The sequence below is a fragment of the Juglans microcarpa x Juglans regia genome, chromosome 8D, assembly GCF_004785595.1.
Source record: "Juglans microcarpa x Juglans regia isolate MS1-56 chromosome 8D, Jm3101_v1.0, whole genome shotgun sequence".
Lineage (NCBI taxonomy): Eukaryota > Viridiplantae > Streptophyta > Magnoliopsida > Fagales > Juglandaceae > Juglans > Juglans microcarpa x Juglans regia.
In genome coordinates this window covers 4,060,760-4,081,885 of record NC_054608.1, presented here as the reverse complement: position 1 = coordinate 4,081,885, position 21,126 = coordinate 4,060,760, and the positions used below count along the sequence as shown (strand labels likewise).

The 21,126-nt window shown below is 38.3% G+C and overlaps 1 protein-coding gene and 1 long non-coding RNA gene across 2 annotated transcripts in view; one reads left to right on the top strand and one right to left on the bottom strand.

The window, feature by feature from the left end:
- Positions 1–684: 684 nt before the first annotated feature.
- On the bottom strand, positions 685–18,593 carry LOC121243312 (aminopeptidase M1-like). The gene is given in 20 exon segments (XM_041141414.1): positions 685–1,066; positions 1,196–1,273; positions 1,830–1,904; positions 2,017–2,084; positions 2,169–2,283; positions 2,367–2,544; positions 3,158–3,255; positions 3,334–3,386; positions 3,389–3,454; positions 3,535–3,817; positions 3,954–4,136; positions 5,349–5,462; positions 5,569–5,685; positions 5,767–5,871; positions 5,972–6,125; positions 6,305–6,398; positions 6,488–6,674; positions 6,958–7,060; positions 18,089–18,234; positions 18,378–18,593. Coding segments are annotated over 20 exon segments (2,619 nt in total). The 3' UTR covers positions 685–880.
- The window catches only part of LOC121243313, a 16,794-nt gene continuing 14,138 nt past the window's right edge, over positions 18,471–21,126 (top strand). Inside the window, exon 1 of the long non-coding RNA XR_005936106.1 lies at positions 18,471–18,606. This is a non-coding gene — a long non-coding RNA (uncharacterized LOC121243313). The remainder of the gene's footprint in view (positions 18,607–21,126) is intronic.

The following is a 21,126-nucleotide window of genomic DNA, read 5'->3' as shown; positions in this document are numbered from 1 at the left end:
CATTTCTTTTCTCATCATTTCATGATGTGACATTATATGATTAGAGATTATTTATTACGTTATATTTGTGAACCTATTATATAATGTCACATTATGAGATGATGAGAAAAAAGATAATGAATAGATTTTTTTCTTCTGCTTATGATGGTTATGGTGTGGGGAGAGGTCAGACTCAGTATCGAAGACTTGGGAGGCATTTCTCTTCTAATATCTCGAGCTCAGATTCCTGCTTACAAAGGAAATGTGAAATTTTCTCTTGAACTTGGTAAAAGATGGAAACGCATGTTTGGACATTTGAAATATCTCAGAATTTTGTGTATAATAAAATTGTTTGAGTGAAGATATTTTATTAGATTTTACTTTTTAGAAAATGATAGAGAAAAAATTGAATAAAAATATTATAAAGTTAAAAAATTTAATATTATTTTTATTTTGAAGTTTGTAATCGTTATTTTTGTTTTGAAGTTTTATTTTGTTATATTGATTTTTATATTTGAATAATAATTAGATAATAATTAAATAAAAAAGTTATAAATTTGAAATTAATTTTTTTTTTTTGTTTAAATGACGTGTAGGAATGAAATTATGCAAAATTTTGAGAATTCTGGTAGCGCCCAAACAGGCTAGAAATAATGGAAAAATGGAAATCGAGAGACAAAACATTCAGGCAAGATACAAACAAAATGAAGGAAAAATAAGGCATAAGTTATTATTAGAAAGATCCAACTCCAAAAGATGTATCTTAATAGATTAATGTGTTTGCCCATGTCCCTGTTTCATTATTGTCAACCCCTTTGTTCTGGCAGATTTTAAGTCATGAAACTGTGAAATTTGATCCACTTGCCAGTCGTCTCAAGAACAAAGGCCAAACAAGTGTCTCTTAGTACTTCCTGTAAGCCAATTCCTTGACAGCGTCGGCAAGATGCTTCTCATTCTGGACACTCTCAACCCAATTTGCATTTATGTGAATTCGCTCAATGCTCTGCTTCAAGGTTCTAGCAATGGAGGGCTTACTACGGCTTGCAAAAAACTCCTCTACTTCCTTGGCCTTCTCGAATGAAGCAAACTGGGAAAGCGGTGAACCAAACCAGAAAAAACATTAAGCGTTGATAATAAATCCTTAATTGTACCTGATTTTAAATTTGCAACAAAATATGATACTTATGGGACTAGAGAGAGAGACAGAGAGACAAACCGGAGAGACAATAGCACTGACAAAGCGAGTTATTAGAAATCCGGAACCCCAGGTTTTTGAAATATGCTCCCAGTTATCCTGTATTCCAATCAAATTTTAAAGGGGGAACAAGGCATTAGATAACAGTAGTATGTTGCCCACAAATCAACTTTGTCACCATAACCCTGTGGAGGGAGATTGTAGCGCTGTGATGAACAACAAATTCAGTAATAGATGGGCCACCTTGGTTGCTTCCCATGGCCAATTCATATGGCCATTTATCTTTATTTTCTCTATTTCTTTCTTTTTTTGGGGAGGGAGGCGGGAATTTCTTAGGTTATTCTAAATTATCCTAGCAGATTAGAACATAAAAGCACACAGCCCCTTCATTTATCTACCCGATTCACAATTCCAGTCTCTCTATTTCCCTTTTAACCGGCACAAATGCATGAGATGCACCATGATGCCCCTTTTTCTTTCAAGAAAGATGGTGAGTACCCCGTCCACCGTGTTTGCTTGTATTCCTTAAATCTACATTGAAGATCCTAGACCAGTATCCTAACTGTTTGTGGACAATTTTGACCACTGTATCACTCATATATGATGCATGTCCATAAACATTAAAAATTCATCCACAACACGCTTGAATAATTACCTTCAGCCACTTCCAAGCTGTTTCACGTCCTTCCATACTAACACTGAGTCCATAAACAGCATCTTGGCTACGAACCTAAATCCAGTGGGAAGTAGAGTCAGCATTAAGATCCCAAACTCAATCAGATCATAATTTATCAACTTGTTAAAAAATTTTTGACCCCTACAATTATATAATACTCAGATACCTCAGAAGATAACAAAAAGTTCAGAACTTCAAGGGTTATGTTGGGATCTGGAGAAGAAGCTAATGAACCTACAAGCACAAAAGATAAATGATTCCAATGCACTAGAGAGATTCAGATGTTCTGCATCATTTTAAAAAATGAAATATTATTACTTAGAATGCGTGTTTTCTCCTGGCTCAAATCAGTCTCTCGGTAAACTCTCAGAAGAGATTCATAACCCGATCTTTCTGAGGTGCTGACTCTTCGCATTACAGCCTCATATGCTGCCTGCAACGACAGTCAATGATAAACATCAACAGGGATTGCAAATGAAGGAATACTAGTGATTGACCATTGCTTCTTTTACTAACCTTTCTTATGTCGGGAGGGAGGAGTGGTGTATTTCTGTCTTCTAAGAATGACTGAAAACGCCTACTTGCTTCACTTAGTGTCAGATCATGTCCAAATATAGCAAGGGCAGTCAAAAGATCTCCTCTTAACATTGCATCTAGATGGCTCTCACCTGGCTTAGGCTCCCAACCAAGCCTCCTGCAAAGGAAGACACAAAAAAAATAAAAATAAATGGATGAATGAAATTAGACTCATCTTGCTCAAAGGAAGTTTTGGAATGCTTCCAAGCAGAAATACAAATTGGATTTCTTTTAGCTTGTAAGGTTTGGTATAACTTATTGAGGGTCTGCAACCATACCGGCAAAGGGAAATGTAGACAATCTTTGAGTGAATGCAATTTTTTGTTTGAGCATCATTTTTTTTTTTTTTTTTTTTTTTTGGGGGGGGGGGTCAAGCACCTCTCTGTTATTTATTTGCTATAAGATTGGGTAAGCAGCTCTTTTCAAGAAAATAAAATAATAACTTAATTCAGAAAATGTCATATTACACACCAGTAGCATTTAATCATCTTTTGATATTGCAATTCATCAAATAAGAGATTATGCACTCTGAATCTGTGTAATTTTATTTTTGTAAGCTCCAGACTCTTAAAACTACCAAATAGTTAATTTCTCACGGGGCTTCCACTATCAAATGGAGAATAAATGAGTTGAATAAAACAAAATGTCAAAAGAACAGTAGGCAAGACAACCCAAGGCCTAGATACAAGGGTCGCTGTAGAAAATTCAATTACTTAGTTTTGATAACTTACTCAGCAGAATTCTGGAAAAGGCCAATAAAAAATTGTTTAACGTAGTCTAGTAACTCAGGGACTGCATCAGCCACAATTCTAGCAATTTTAAAACTTATCTGTGAATAGAAAGATCAGAGTTAGGGCTAAGATTGTGACAGAAATAAGCCTAGACAAGATAAGGATGTGAACATTACACTAATCAAATTATTCAGAACGGTGTAATCAAGTTCCTCCCTGTAAGCCCCATCAAAGTAAGCAATGAGGTCAAAGACTGTTGGCGAGCCATACAAAGCGCAAATGAATCGTCTAGAATGCCTATTTGAGGAAGATGTTGTTAGGTGCTATTTTTTACCATCAATGGGATAAGTAAGTATGAGTACAAATATCTAAATTACCAAATCTGTCTGTTGCAGATAAGAATTTCTTCTCTATTGCATATCTGAGCCTAGCCACAAGATCCTCATCATATTTCACCCTATAGAAACCAGCCTGATCCACATTAAGTTTTATCCAAGTAGAGGCTGCATCAGTTTTATCCTTCAGAAATTCCTTGATATCAAGAGTTTCAGATTTTGATTGAAGTAGAAAACTCTTTCGCATATCATATGAGCCACAGCACAATGTTATTGGGACAATCCATTGCCCATCCCCTTGGGAACCACTTGACAAAAATTGAGACTGCCATTATTACATTTATCTGTCAGAAGTCAGCAAGTTCTCAAAGAGATAACAAATGAAAACAGCAGTCATGCCTCTAATTAAGAAATATGTTATTTCAAGACAAGATAGGTGAGAGTGATCCGACACAAGAAACCTGATCAAACACCAATTTCTGATCTTCGACTTTGACAGAGACAGCTGGGTATCCTTTTTGCTTTGTCCATGAATTCATCAACTTGTTGACAGGTTCACCGGATCCCTCCTCAAGGGCAGCCCACAAATCTTCTGTCTTTGCATTTGAGCAAGCATATCTCTTTATATATGCCGCTAGTGACCTCTGATTGAATAAACAAATCAGAAAGACGGGAAAAAAGATGAAGCAAATCAGTCAATTAAAACCAGGAAAAAAAATAGAATTTTTTTTATTGGCACCAGGTGTCCAGAAACAGTCCCTACTAATCCTGGGTTGCACAAGCCCTCAGCATGGAGTTTCCCACAAGCGTACCTCAAGTAATTCAAGGGAAAATTCTCCTAGTCTGATGGCCCCTAGAAATTGTTGCGCCTAAGAGGGTTTGAACCTTAGACATGAAGGGAGCATACTACCAAGTACCACTTGAGCCAACCCCTAGGGGTTGAAAAATAGAAAATTTACAAATGCAAGACTAAAGACAGGGTTGCACCTTAGCACTTTTCAATAAAATTTTATTATCATAAAAAAGAAAACGGAAGAAAATTACATCAGAAATGTTTATGAAATGAAAGTCATATTGTGCTTCCTAGTTTCTTTACAAAATCATTTGATCAACTATTTATATAAAATGCTATCAGGCGGCAAAAACCTTTTTTACAGTGACCTTATTTCCTTACCAAGCCATTGAAAGCAAAAAGAAAACAAGGAGATACTTTCCCAACTCTCCTACGCTGAATTGACTGATCCCTTGTTAGCAGGATATTGACATCATAATACAAAATGATATAGACATTCATAGTGGTCATCTTATAATTCAAAGCCCACCACCATCAGACTCAACTTAAATAAGCCTTAATCAGATAGATTCCAGGAGATTGTTGATTGACACAGATGGAACTGGAAGGGAACAAACCTCAATGGCGCGCACTTCACTTAAAGTAAAAATGGCAGTAAAGAATGAAATTGGCAGATGATCCAGTTGAGGCTAACCAGAAATCAAGTAGATATGCCATCCATTATTTCTTATCTAGATGAGTACCACCGTTATTTTTCTCATATATATGTACTTATAAAAAACAATTCTCATATATATGTGAGCACGCATGTAAAACTAATTACTTTTCAAATAATTAATTAAATGGTATTCATTGCATGTAAGGTTATCCCCTAGACCTTATTAATAAAAACAAATTTTATAATTCAACATGCCATCCAAATATTTTCGGAAGAACAGGAAAAAAAAATGAGTTTCTTCAATCATAAGAAACATCTTAATCAGTGCAAGAAACGTATACAAAAAACAAGCAGAACTTGTTAACAAAATAATAACAAAATAAAACAAACAAACAAATGACAAACCTGAAAGCATTCAGCACCAAGATAGTTTTGCAGCATCCGGATCACAGATGCACCTTTTCTGTAACTTATTGCATCAAAAATTTCATCTATCTCACCAGCGTGATTTATCTCTACCTAAAAAAGTATGCTTAAATTGAGCTATAGTCAAGCAAGCAATAATACTAATTCCTTAAGGCAGATTATACCCACACACAAAAAACCCTTGTCCATACAAAATTACCTCAATTGGATGGGACTCTGCAAGTCCATCCAGTCTAAGACCGGCTGTAGATTCATCAAGAAACTGAGTCCATATATTCCACTCCGGGAATAAGCTATCAGTTGCTAAATAGCTAACCTGAACAAATATGATATATAATCTATAACCATGTCATTGGACTAGGTATAGTATCACAGACATATGAACCATGCAATTTACCCATGTTGCGAACCCCTCATTCAGCCACAAATGAGTCCACCATTCCATTGTTACAAGATTGCCAAACCATTGGTGTGCCAGTTCATGGGCTACGACAGTCGCAACCTTTACAGGAGCAAAAAATAATGGTGTGTTATTAATGCTATATCTCCATGTTAAATTAGTCAAACCAACCTAAAAAATAAACATTCACAACATTCATTACCCTCTGCTTATTGGCAGCTGCAGAATGCTGATCATCGTAAAGCAAAGCCGTTTCACGGTATGTAACTAAACCGTAATTCTCCATAGCCCCAGCAGCAAAATCGGGGATTGCAACCATGTCCAATTTAGGAAGAGAGTAAGGCACGGCAAAGTATCTGTAGAAACTCTTAAGGTTAAACTGAATTCTAGATGATGCAGCATAAACGCTGATATGTAAGTATTTTAGGGATCACTAGAAACCCCAATTCCATGTTCAACAAGTTTGTTGTTCAGCTAAAGAAGTTCAATGTTGCGAGTAGCTATCAATAATTTGGTGGTGAACTGTAAAACTTACTCTTTGTATAATTCAAGTGTCTTGACAGCAACATGCAGTGCAAATTTCCCTTGATTTGCCTTACCAACCTGACAGTATACTCGAACCTTGACACCTATACAGAGACACAGAGACGTGTGGTCACACTATCAAGAGAACAGGTTGTACTACCACAATAAATAATTGACACAGTTTATGATTTACCATCAGATGTGTGATCTTCCACATAATCAAACAAACCAACAACAACTGCAACCAAATATGTAGACATTATTGGCGATTCTTGATATGTAACCGTTTTCAGATGACCATCCACTTTTTCTTCAATAATTGGCATGTTGGAAAGTGCTACTAGTTCAGATGGCACATCTAATATGATTTTGAATGTAGCCTGCAACATTCAGTGGCAGAAAACAAGGGCCACATAAGCTTATTGTTTGAATTCTTTGAACCTAATGAAGCACATCTATTTTCAATGCAAAAAGTTATTAGCCATGAAAAATCAAAACACTAGCTCGATAGACAGAAAAATAATTTTTTTTCTGGACTTTTTCCAATGTGCATAGTGAAGTGTATAGAAAATAAGATTAGATTCAGCAAAAAAGCAAAGAAGTATGATATCTTCAATCAGCAAAATTAGAGAGAGAGAGAGAGAGAGAGAGAGATTGCAATACCTTGCAAGCAGGTTCATCCCAACATGGAAAGCATCGCCTAGCATCAGCTGGTTCAAACTGTGTAACAGCCATATTTTTCTTCTCACCATTATGCTCATATGTACTGGAAAGCAAAATAAAACTTAAATGGTATGCTTACATACATATACATATGCAACTTATAAAATTTTCATTATCAGAAGACAGAAGACATTTAGCTGCATTTAGTTGCTGACTAAGCTCATTAGAAGAAGTATACAGAGAATTCAAATATTATTATTACATCGAGATAAAGCCCCAGGACCAAATAAAAACTTCTCTGCTATAAAAACCTAGGGGTTGGCTCAAGTGGTAAGAGCCTTGGTCTTGGTGGTATGCTCTCTCCAGGTCTAAGGTTTGAACCTTTGGGTGTAAATAATTTCTAAGGGCCATCGGATGGGGAATTTTCCCTTGAATTATCCAAGGTGCGCTTGGAGGAAACTTCTTGCCAAGGGCCTGTGCACCACCGGGATTAGTTAGGACTTGGTTCCAGACACACGGTGCCAATAAAAAAAAAAAAACTTCTCTTTTATACGTGAATTGTGAAGGGTGAAGAAATCTTCAGATAATACCAACATTGAATTTCTAATTACTATAGTCACAACTAACGATTGGTTTTAAAATCTCTATCAGCATTGGAAGAATTCAATGATTTTATGCATAATTATTAGCACTTGTGAAGTTATGATTTTTTTTACTGCATTTGACATCTGCATAAAAATCCAAAACAAGGCAATTCAATGAAAAAAATAACATTTGGGGATTTTTTTTTTTTTTTCAATAAGTAAGAATCTTTTTTGATAAGAAATAAGTAAGAATCTTTATTGAATAGAATGAAACTAGGCAATGCCCAAGTACATAGGAAGTATACAAAGTGAGGCACCTAGTTACATTCTAGTGAGCTGAAAAGAAGATAGAAACTCATAGACATTCCCACCCTTAATACAATAGCAGAAAACCATTGTAAAAGAGAGAATACAAAAAAATTTCAGATTTCCCCCACTACATGCTCCTTGTTGTTAAAACACCTATCATTCCTTTCCAACCATAGACACCACATTAAGCACAAAGGTATCATTTGCCACACTGCTGCCAGTTGAGCGCAATTATGCCTCCTGTTCCAGCACGCTAGTAGTTCCACCACACTCTTAGGCATTATCCAACTCAGCCCGGCTCTATTAAGAATACCAGCCCATAACTCCCCAGCCACCTCACAATGTAAAAGCAAATGATCTATCGATTCCTCATTCCTTTTACACAAGTAGCACCACTCCGTGACCACCATACTACACTTCCTTCGATTATCAACCGTCAAAATCTTCCCAAGTGCAGCTGTCCAAGTAAAAAACGCAACTTTAGACGACACTAAAACCTTCGAAATGCTCTTCCATAGAAAGAATGTGGGTTGTTGGATTGTCAAAGCCTTGTAAAAAGATTTAACTAAACTTTTTTCTCATCGTGTAAATCCACAACATACGGTCACCCCCATTGCCTCCTAAATTTGCTGAATACAAGTAGCTATAAAAATCTCCATCTCTTCAAGTTTCCAATCCTGAGCATTTCTAGTAAAAGTGACATTCCAAATTACCATCCCATTTGCATGACACAATAATTCTGAAACTGCAGCTTGCTGATTTCCAGCCACATTAAATACAACTGGAAAAACAGTGGAAAGAAGGCTCTCCCCACTCCAAGCATCGAACCAAAAGCGGGTTCTTGCTCCTCACCCACCTCAAACTTAATATGTTTTTCAAAAGTGTTCCACCTCTTTTTAATAAATTTCCATAGGCTTACTCCATAAGACCCCCTACCCTCCTTGAAACACCATCCCCCCCCCCCCCCCACGCACTACCATACTTGTAACCAATAACCTCTCTCCACAACAAGTTCCCTTCCATTTGATACCTCCACAACCACTTTCCTAAGAGTGCCTTGTTAAAAATGCCCAAATTTCGCACCCCTAATCCACCATTCACAATCGGATAGCTCACCATTTGCCAACTTACAGGGTGAAATTTAATTTCCTCCCCCATGCCACCCCACAAGAATGCTCTAAACAATTTTTCGATTTGATTTGCCACACCCACCGGTAATGGGAAGAGAGAAAGATAGTAAGTGGAAAGGTTGAAAATGGTGTTTTTGATAAGTGTTAATCTCCCCCCTTTTGAGAGATATAGCCGCTTCCACCCCAATAATCTTTTCTCAATCTTCTCTACCACCCAACCCACTCTTTGCTTTGAATGACGCCCCCAAGGGAAGTCCAAGATATTTCATAGGAAGAGAAGCAATTTTATAGCCCAACAACTTTGCTAGAGAAGCAATATTACTCACATCCCCCACCGGTACCAACTCCGACTTCCCCAAGTTCACCTTGCGTCCCGAAACAGTTTCACAGCACAACAAAACCACCCTTAGAGCTTGAATTTGATCACTAACAGCATCACAAAAGATGAGTGTATCATCCGCGAATAGTAAGTGAGAAATGGAACTGACACCATTACTATTGTTGTCCACCGAAAAACCAGCAAGAAATCCCCCCCCCCCCCCTTAGGCAGCATCCATCATGCGACTCAATGCCTCCATTACTAAAATAAAGAGGAAAGATGATAGCAGATCCCCTTGTCGCAAACCCCTCTAAGTCTGAAAAAACCACAAGATTTTCTGTTGACTAAAACCGAAAACCGAGCAGTTGAAACACAATGTTTAATCCATTCGCACCACCTATCTCCAAAACCACATCTTCTAAGCATATAAAATAGTAAGTCCCAACACATATGATCATAAGTCTTTTCTGTGTCTAGCTTGCAAAGAACCCCCAGAGTGCCTTCTCTAAACTAATCGTCCAAACACTCATTTGCTATAAAAAATGAATCCAAAATTTGCCAACCCCGAATGAAAGCATTTTGAGGTTTGAAAATGAGTTTGTCCATCACCAAATTCATACAATTAGCTAACACATTTGATATGATTTTGTAGATCCCACCTACCAAGCTAATAGGCTAGAAGTCTTTCAAATCGTGGGCACCAACTATCTTTGGGATAAGAGCAATGAAAGTAGCGTCTAATGACTTCTCAAACTTAAGATTAGCATGAAAAACATGAAAAATCTGCATCACTTCCTCCTTCACTATATCCCAACACTCTTGAAAGAAAGCCATAGAAAAACCATCCGGGCCTAGGGCTTTATCTTTGCACATACCTCTCACCACTAGATGCACCTCCTCTTCAACAAACGGCCTCTCCATCCAACTTGCTACATCTGAATCCAGCTGGTCAAAAATTAAACCGTCAAGTTTGGGGTAACATTCTACTTTTTCAGCTAGGAGATCCTCGTAGTACTGCACTATATGATCTTGGCTCTCTTCGGGAGAATGTAACACATTTGAACCTAAATCGAGGACTTCAATAGCATTGTTGCGCCTATGAGAATTGGCCACCTTGTGAAAGAACTTAGTGCATTTATCCTCTCCTTCAACCAAAGCGCCCTTGATTTTTGCCTCCAAGATATTTCTTCCATCAACAAAACTTTCTCAATTTCGGTCAGCACCACATTCTTCCTTAACAAAGAATCCTCATTAATGTCCCCTTCCTCCAATGCTTGTAGCTCATTCTAAAGAATATTTTTCTGCACTTCTATGTGTCTTTAATACTTCTTCATTCCACTTCTTTAAATCAATCTTTAGAGCTTTAAGTTTACCCAACACTATGAAACTAGGGGTACCATAAAAAGAATAAGCTTCCCACCAAGACCTTACCTTCTCCACAAATCCTTTAACTTCCAACCTCATATTCTCAAATTTGAAAGGACGCCTACTCCCATGTATGCGACCACAATCAAGCAAAATTAGAAAATGATCGGAGCATACCCGTGGCAACCTTTTTCTAACATAGATCCAGAAAGTGCATCTCCCACAAAGAAGAGACTATGAATCTATCCAACCTTGACCACCGTCGACTATTGGACCAAGTATCCCCACCCCCCAAAAAATAAAAAAAAAAGCCAAAGGAATATCCACAAGATTAAAATAAAAAATCAGCTTTGAGAAGTCTTCCATTGCTCTTGTCGACGTAGATGCCCCCGCCCTCTCACTAGGGAACCGAACAATGTTGAAATCACCACAAAAAATTCAAGGTAAATCCCATAAAGAATATAGACCCGCCAATTCCTCCCACAAAAAGCTTCTATCACTATCCACATTGGGCCCATACACACCCGCTAAAGCCCACCTCCACCCATCCTCAATATTCCTAGAAGTTACAGCCATTGAAAAAGACCTGATACAATCCTCTACCATCTCCACTAATCTCTTATCCTACATCACCAACACACCTCCCGAAGCTCCCAACAAAGCTAAATAATACCACCACACAAAGGAGCAACCCTAAAAACTACGGATTATGTTTCTATCAATACCACTCAACTTAGTCTCTTGTAAGCAAACAATGTCAATTTTCTAGCTACGGAGAAGGGATCTAATGCGAAGGCGTTTATTCACGTCATTGTTCCCTTTTACATTCTAAGAAAATATTTTAGGCTTCATGAACAAAAATAAAGTCCGTTCCTTCTGCTTTATCTCTCCCCGAAGTTCCCTCCTTATTATCATAGTTAATTGAGCATTGCAGTCGTTTCAACTCTCTCTCCTTTCTAACAGGTGACTTTATGGTCGTGGAACGACTAGCTTCAATGGCTACTAGGAGAGCCATGAATTGTTCTTCATAGCCATTATAGGGTAGTGTTTCATATCCTACTCACTTTGTTTGAATGCAAATCATTGGTATAATTTCATTAAAATGATTCTCATTCCAAAGAATATTTTTTTTGATAAGTTAGAGCTTTATTAAACATAATGAGTCTATGGAAGTTTATTAGGAAAGGTTGGGGTCGTTTCCTAAAACAAATTTACTTCTCGGTTGGTGATGGTTCAAAAATCAGATTTTGGTCTGATGTTTGGTGTGGGGATATTGTATTGTCTCGAGCATTCCCGATTGTTTTCAGATTGGCGACTAATAAGCAAGCTACGGTTTCCGAGATGATGGGTTCTTCCAATGGAATGGTGCTTTGGGATGTAGGCTTCTCTAGATCTGTTCAAGATTGGGAAGTAGAGGAGGTCACTGATTTTTTTAGACAGTTGTATTTAGTGGAGATAAGAAGACAGGGCAGGGACCAACTATGTTGGAGACAAACAGCCTCTAAAAAATTTACAGTTCGGTCATTTTATAAGGAGATACTTAATCAGCACCTTATTGGCTTTCCTTGGAAGCGGATTTGGAAGGCTCATGTTCCGTCAAGGGTGGCTTTTTTTATTTGGACAGCAGCATTAGGGAATATTCAGACTATAGATAACTTGAGAAAGCGCGAAATGATTGTTTTGGATTGGTGCTTTATGTGCAAGAAAGAAGCGGAATCAGTGAACCATCTACTACTTCATTGTGAAATGGCTAAAGTGCTGTGGGATGGTGTGTTTGGAAGGGTTGGGCTGTGCTGGGTTATGCCAGAAACAGTGGTTGATCTCCTAAAAAGCTGGACCAACTTTCAAATGCATACTTGTTCCCAAGTGGCAGCTGCATAGAAAATGATACCCTTGTGTATTATGTGGTGTATTTGGTTGGAGAGAAATGAGAGGTGCTTTAATGATCGGGAACGCAATAGTGATGCATTATGGAAGTTTTTTATAAGCACACTACTTTGCTGGTTGTCTGCTATTGTACTCAAGGGTGGGGCTGTAAATGAGTTCTTGTCGTCGTTTCTCTAAGTTTTAGAATGTAACTAGGTGTTTCTTGTGTATACTTCCTGTGTACTCGGGCTTTCCCCTTGGTATCTCCATAGCCACTTACCCAACAATGCATTGTTAAAACTGTGTAGCCTATGAATACCCAGTCCTCCATCAGCAATTGGGCAGCAAATTTTTTTCCAACTCACTAAGGGGGTTTTAGACACCTCTCCCAAGCCACCCCATAAAAAATCTCTATACAATTTTTCAATACGGTTGGCCACACCAACTGGTAAAGGGAATAAAGACAAGAAGTATGTAGGAATATTAGAGAGAGTGCTCTTTATAAGAGTAATCCTACCCCCTTTAGATAAATAAGTCCTTTTCCATGCTGCCAACTTCCTCTCTATCTTCTCGATCACCCCGTCCCAAATGTGTTTGGCCTTAAAAGATGCCCCTAGCGGTAGTCCCAAATATTTTATGGGCAAAAATGCAACTTTACATCCCAGAAATTCAGCCAAGTGATGAATATTATGGACTTCTCCCACCGGTACCAACTCCGATTTACTTAAGTTCACTTTTAATCCCGAGACGGCTTGAAAACAAAGCAGGACAGCCCTCAAAATTTGAATTTGTTCCCCAACAGCTTCACAAAAAATGAGGGTATCATCAGTGAAAAGCAAGTGTGATATAGTAGAAGAGCCACTAGAATTAGTACCCATTGAAAAACCCGAAATAAAACCAGCTCCTACCACTGCCTCCACCATGCGACTTAATGCTTCCATAACAATATCAAATAAGAAGGGAGATAAGGGATCCCCCTACTTCAAACCTCTAGAACTCGGAAAATACCCACAAGGCTGTCCATTAACAAGCACTGAGAATCGGGCGGTGGAAATGCAGTGGCTTATCCAGCCACACCACTTATCACCAAAACTGCATCTTCTAAGAATATACAAGAGAAAATTCCAGTTTACATGATCATACGCTTTTTCCATGTCCAACTTACAAAGGACCCCCGGAGCGCCTTCCCTCATACGGCTATCTACACATTCATTTGCAATCAACACCGAATCTATAATTTGCCGTCCTTTAACAAATGCGTTTTGAGATTTGGAAATGATCTTCCCCATTACTTTGCTCATTCTATTTGCTAACACCTTTGAAATAATCTTATAGACACTACTTACCAAACTGATTGGGCGAAAATCCTTCAACGCCGTAGCACCCACTCTCTTTGGAATCAAGGCAATAAAAGTGGCATTCAAACTCTTCTCAAACTTTTGAAACTCATAAAATTCATGAAGAACCTTCATCACATCCTCCCGCACAATCTCCCAACAATCCTGAAAAAATGCCATAGAAAAGCCATCCGGCCCAGGAGCTTTGTCTCTCCTCATTCCACACACCACCCGATGCACCTCAAGTTCTTCGAATGGCCTTTCCAGCCAACTTGTTGAAGAAGCATCTATCGCTGCAAAGTTCAATCCATCTAACTTAGGTCTCCAATCTTCCATCTCACTAAGGAGGGAACTATAATACTGCACAGCATGCTCTTGAATTTCAGCAGGTACGGTAAGTGGATTATTTTCAGTTCTTAACATCTCAATGGCATTGTTACGTCTATGAGAATTGGCCATTTTGTGGAAGAAGCTAGTACACTTATCACCCTCTTTAAGCCAAAGAACTCTCGACTTTTGCCTCCATGAAATTTCTTCCCTCAAAAGAACCCTCTCTAGTTCTATTTTTACTTCATTTATCCTAGACAAGCTCTCCTCGCTGTCCCCATCAGCTTCCAAGGATTGAAGTTCTTCCCAAAGGGCTTTTTTCTGCTGCTCAACATTCCCAAAGACCTTCTTACTCCAAATCTTCAAATCAGCTTTTAAAGCTTTGAGTTTCCTAGCCAAAACGAAACTAGGGGTCCCCTCAAACTGGTATGACAGCCACCAACTTTTTACCTGATCAATGAAGCCCTCCACTTCAAGCCACATATTTTCGAACTTAAAGTACCGTTTACCCTCATGAATACCCCTACACTCCAGAATAATGGGGAAATGGTCCGATCCTATCCTCGGAAAACGTTTTTGGCACAGCTTCGGATAATGAGTTTCCCACGACGAAGACACTAAAATTCTGTCCAATCTAGAACTGCCTCTAGAATTGGACCACGTATACTCACCCCCCACCAACGGCAAATCCAGCAGTTCTAAGTCGAAAATCAGCTGTGAGAAAAACTCCATCGCTGAGGTTATTGAAGAAGAACCCACCCGCTCACTTGGGAATCGAACTATGTTGAAGTCCCCACATATGCACCAAGGAAAGTCCCACATAGAATACAACCCTGAAACTTCATCCCACAGCAGGTTCCTATCCCGATCCCTATAAGGACCATAGACACTTGCTAATGCCCACAACCACCCATCTTCCACATTCCTCAATACACATGCCACTAAGTAATTTCCAATGCACTCTTTTACCATCTCAACAACTCTACTATCTCACAAGACTAGTACTCCACCAAAAGCACCGGAAGAGGCTAAATATGTCCAGCCTACAAACGAACCTCTCCACAAGCTACTAATAACGTTCCTATCAACACTTTCCAATTTTGTTTCTTGGAGGCATACAACATCGATCTTCCAACTATGAATTATGGACCTAATACGAAGGCGTTTATTGACATTATTAATCCCCCTTACATTCCAAGACATAATTTTAGGCTTCATTAATAGAAATAAGTTCCCTCTCCTTAGATCTGTTCCTCCCCGAAGTCCCCTCCTTATTGTCATAATTAATAGAGCAATGCAATCTTCTCAACTCCCGCTTCTTTTTCACAGATGACTGCTCGACCGTGGCTCGACCAGCTTCAATAGCCACTAAAAGTGCCCTCAATTGTTCTTCATAACCATCATAAAATAGCCCCACACAACTTTGAATTTTCTTGACTTGTTTAAAAATCCAATCTGAGGTTTCCTCCGACACAATCTGAAGAGGAGTCATCTGTAACGGAGATGAACTATCCATCTCCTCCTCATAAGCAGTTACTTCAAACTCTGGATCCAAGACCATCATATCCTGATCTTCCATTTCAGATCGTGCCAACTCAGTCTGCCTGCTTCCTTCCAAGTTTAGGAACTGAGACAATAAATAATTATCTCCTGCTTCATCTTGACCCTCAACAGCCTCGACAATTTCCCCTGCCTCCCTTTCTGAAGCTTCCATTATGCCTATCGGCTCTTTCTATGCTATCGGCTCTTCATCTCGACAACTGAGGATCATATCTAAATTATGACCCTCAGCAGCCTCAACAATTTCCCCTGTCTCCCTTTCTGAAGCTTCCATTATGCCTATCGGCTCTTTTTGTGCTATTGGTGGAAGCGTCTGTGTAGATATCGGCTTCGATACATTGTCTCGGAACTGCGCCGAAACTGTCTTGCCTTTGCTTACGAGAAAATCACCTAAACTCGTCGTGATTGACATCGGGATTACCTTATCTACTACCGTCGACCAAGTCTGTACAGGAGCCGAGACGTTTGTTTTTGGTCTTACGGCAAAACTGCCTGAGTTCATCCCTCCATGCTTCACGGGATCTGCTGCCGGCTGCTGTTCTTCGCGATTGTCGTCGAAAGCCTTTGACGTCACCTTCTGAGACTTCGTCGGAAACGGTGGCACTGACCCACCCACCTCTGACTTCGCCCCGACCTGCGTCTTCCTCCTCCATGCCAAACCTTTCATCTGGTTGGGCTCGGTTCCAAGATGCTGTTTGGACTGAGCCTTACCTATCGGTCCCCTTTCCTGGCCCACACCCAAGGCCTCCGAACCCATAACATCTTTACCCAAAACGCACCGTATCATCCCTTTGACTTTAATAGCCATCTCTTCCAAAGCTGCCTACATATCCCGCAAATCACTCAAGAAACTTACATCATTTTGCCCAGCCATGCCTCTGCCATCACCCACCCGCCTCTGTGTACCTACCAAACCAGGAACTTCATCTACTCTATACAAGTCTGCCGAAGCAAACTTTCTCCCAACACGAGGTGTCTGCACAGCCTCCAAGTACGACCAAGTCAATGGGGTGCTACTGTCGACGGAAGTGGTAAACCTCTCCCCTGAGCACACTTGTTACGCACCTCCCTCACGGCTACTGCAAGTTTCCTCCACCCTGTTCCATCCCTTTCCCCAGGAATATAGATGAAACTTCGGCGCCCCCCTCAACTATACTCCACTAAGGCCAAGAAGCTGCCATGGGAGTTGGAACTCTTCTGCGCAATGTATCCCCTGTTACCATCCCTATAAGCAGAGTATTACACCTTACTTCCATGCTTAGAACATTCCTCCAAGGTTCTTAAGACCCAGCAAGTTGTACCCCACCCCAACCTCAAAGTATGCAATCCTTTCCAACCCTTTCCGTGATAAGCACTTCACACCCCTCCACCCGTAACTCAAACACCTTCGATTCAATGGCTAAGCTACTCATGGAAGACATAATCTTCCAATGATACAACAAACACCCCACCGTCAAGTGCCCACAAACACCATGGACTACAAAAACTTACTAAAAGGAAATTTGTGTACGGAGAGAAAAGTTCACAAACAGCATCAAAATATAAAAAAGAAAAGAACCAAAGAATATTTTTAACCCCCATATTTTCTCATCATGCATGCATGTATAACTCTATGACATCACCACCATAAACACATCTTGATGATTGATCCCACCAGCATCACAAGTGTGATAATAATTGTTAAATCTTTTTTTTTTTTTTTTGTAAGTAAAAAAAAAAGGAGGATAAAAATTGCCAAATCTTAATAGTAACACTGTTGCCTCCACTATCATCAGTAACATTGTCACCATCATCTTGACATCATTTAAGATCACAATCACCACCTCCGAGGAGTATAACGAATGCTATAATACAACCGTTACTTCAACACCCATCGTCAACACCACTGCCCCAACAACACCCTTTACCACAAAATCTTTCGTCTTGAGCTTTTGCGGCTCTCTGTTTTCTTATCAAATGCTCTATACCGGTATCATAGAGGAAGATTTTCAGGCTTCCAACCGTATTTATCAAAAAATCTCTAATTGGATTCAATTCTTATATTCATCCTTCATCAGCACCCAAAATTCACCTCCAAGATCTTCAAGGCACTTTTAGAATGTGGAACTCCAATCTCTTTCCTTTCCTTACAGGTTATTAGGAAGGAAACAAAACTAATCTAGTTAACTTTTGTATGACCAAACGGAGTAAATAGGATAGATTATTGTATCGAAGCATGGGTCCTTTCTTGAGATGACTGCGTGCAACCCGTGGAACTATTTGGCCATCTGTTGCATGTAAACGTCATTTTCAAGTAATCTTTATCGTCAACTAAAATAAAACATTTAATGCTACCTTCTATAGAATCCCTTCATTTTGTCATTCAAAGTTCCTTCAAACCCGATCCTCAGAAGCCCGATCCCGATCGGAAGTGTCTCGGCGAACTCCAAAACCAAAATCTCGTCTTCCTCAACCAAATCAATCCTTGAAGGCTCCAACACCTGCCCAAAAAGCCATTCACTCATTCATTCGGCATAAACAACAACGCGTTTATAATCAAAATGGCCGCGAAATGATAGGATCAGAATTTTATCGAGAAACTTCACGAAAAACAAATCGGGCGCTAGAGTTATGACAACGGTACCTTAGAAGTGCCTCGGGTGGTGAAAGATACGGAGCCAGAGTCGACAGAAAGCTCGGCGGCATTGAGGACGATGAACTTGGTGTGGTCGACTACATCGAGGTCGATAGAGACGAAGCCGGCGAACTTGCAGGCGGTGAGGTCAGGTTTGAGGCGTATGCCGTAGCTTTTCGGGACAGCGAATTTCGGGAGCCGAGCTTGACCTTTGAACTGTTCCATATTTTCAAGATTCGTCAAAGAGTAGATCTAAAGCACTTTTATGTAGCTTGCTTGCTTGCTTGGGCTAACCATTTATAGACCTTGACTCTAGCAATTTAGTAAATATTTAATTTTATTTTATTGAAAAATGATACCCTTACTATTATTTTTTTATTTTTTTTACATAATCATATTTTAAATAAAAAATATTTTCATCAAATAATTTACAAAAAGAACATTATTTTATAAAAGTATCCTTAAATTAAAATATCGTTGTATAAAAAATTAGAAAAAGAGTTATATATTTGTACCATTCCTCTTATTTGTCATTAAATTTATTATAATTATAAAAGAAACAAAATATTGATACTTTGTTATTATTATTGGTATACTTTATTGATATGTTAAGTCAGTAAAAGATTATAAGTTGTAATTTCTTTTTAATGTTTTTTAGATTGAAAATATTAAATTCTCTCATCTTATCTCATCTCATTTAATCATATTTTATCTCAATATCAAAACCACAAACATAAACATTTTTTCACTTTTAAATTTTTTAACTTTTTTATCTAATCATTACAATTTTTCCAAACTTCCAAACAAAACACAAAAAATAATTCAACTTTTTCAATTTTAAAACAATAATAATATTAAAACAATATTTTAACTTTATAATATTTTTATTCAATTTTTTCTCTATCATTTTTCAAAATCTCATAAAAATATTAACTTAAACAATTTTATTATTATTTACAAATCATCTTATCTTATCTCATTATCCAAACCAGGCCTAAGAAAGATTAAGAATGACACACATTCCATACCATTAAGATTTGTTTGGAAATAGATCTCATCCCAAAATTTTCATTTCATCTCATCTTCTTCCCAAATAGATGTCAAATACAAAATTTTTAAACTAATTATTACAACTTTTCCAAAATTTCAAACAAAAAATAAAAAATAATTCAATTTTTTCAAATCTCTAAACAAAAATAATATTATAACAATATTTTAAATTTATAATTATTTTTATTCAACGTTTTCTCTCTCCTTTCCCCAAACTCAAAAATTATTCAACTCAAACTATCTCACTACTATTTATAAATTATCTTACTACTATTCACAAAATTCTTATTTCATCTCACTCTCCAAACAAGTCCAATACAATATAATTTGTTTTGTTAAAAAAAATTAAAAATTTGAATCAAATATATTAGTAAGTGTATTATATTAGTTATTTTCAACATATAATTAAAGTGTTTTCAACTTGTGTACCAATTGAGTAAAATTTGACGAGTGAAGTTTTCTCTCTTTTCTTCTCTCTCAGGAAAGGATGAGGTGAAGGGTGGGGTCCACAAAGATTTTAATAGAATCTGAAGGTGGTTGAGAAATTGTGGGGTTGCAATAATGGTATAATGGCACTAACGGTTTATTGAATAGAGGCAAAGACAGCAAAATTTGTGGAGACTCACAAAGGGTGAAAGATGAACAACATAGAAGGAAGGTGGGAGAACTTAAGGCTCACAAAGGAGGAAGCTTTGAATATAGAGGTTGGAGATGAGATATCGGAGGAACTAAAATACAAAGGAGATCGAAACTTAGTAGAGAATGCATGGGTGGAGAGAAATATAAGCCCAGCGTGATCGAAGTGACAATGGCAAAAGTTTAGAGGATTAACAAGAGAGCTAAATCCCAAGAAGTGGGTAAAAAAACACTTATGTGATAATGTTCACTAACCAAGCCGACAAGCAGAGGGTGATGGACGGTAGACTATGGCTTTTTGACAACCAACTGCTTGTTATATTACAGTTTGATGGTTATACTCCACCTCAGAGGATGGATTTCAAGCAAGAAAGAATATGGGTCCAGATCCATGATTTACCTTTGATGTGTATGAACAGAGCAAGAGGGAACTCATTGGTGCTACGATTGGTAGAGTATAGGAGGTTGATATGCAGGAAGATGAGAGTGGGTGGGAAAACTTTCTATGGGACTTGGTCCTTACTAACTTGACAAAACCACTAGCAAGAGGAAGAACCATCAGTATCAAAGGGAAGGCTCACTGGATCCCTCTAAGGTATGAGAAATTACCACATTTCTACTTTAAATGTGGTTGTATTATTCATGTGGATTCAGAGTGTAGTAGGAAATGGGAGACAGATGAACAGTTTGGTGTATGGTTAAGAGCAGGACCAAGAGTATAAGAGAGAGAGGATCCTAGAAGATTGAATGAGGATAGTAAAAGAATTTTAACTGGGATGAGAGGCAAGGAGGAAGAGACTAAAAAAAATGGCTCTATGGAGAAGGAGTTTGAAGATCTAAGGGGAGAAGATGTAGTATAAGGGAATGTGATGGGGACAGAAACGAGAGTTAATAAGGAAGAGGGAGAAAATAATCTAGAGATAATGAATGGGGGAGCTAGTAATAAAATTATGGAAGAAGGTCAGTATGAAAAAAGAAAATAAATGATAAAAAAGGAAGTGAAGGATATAACTCTGAGTTCCCTAGCCAATGGTGATACATACAACAAAGGAAATGTGACAGAATTTTGGAA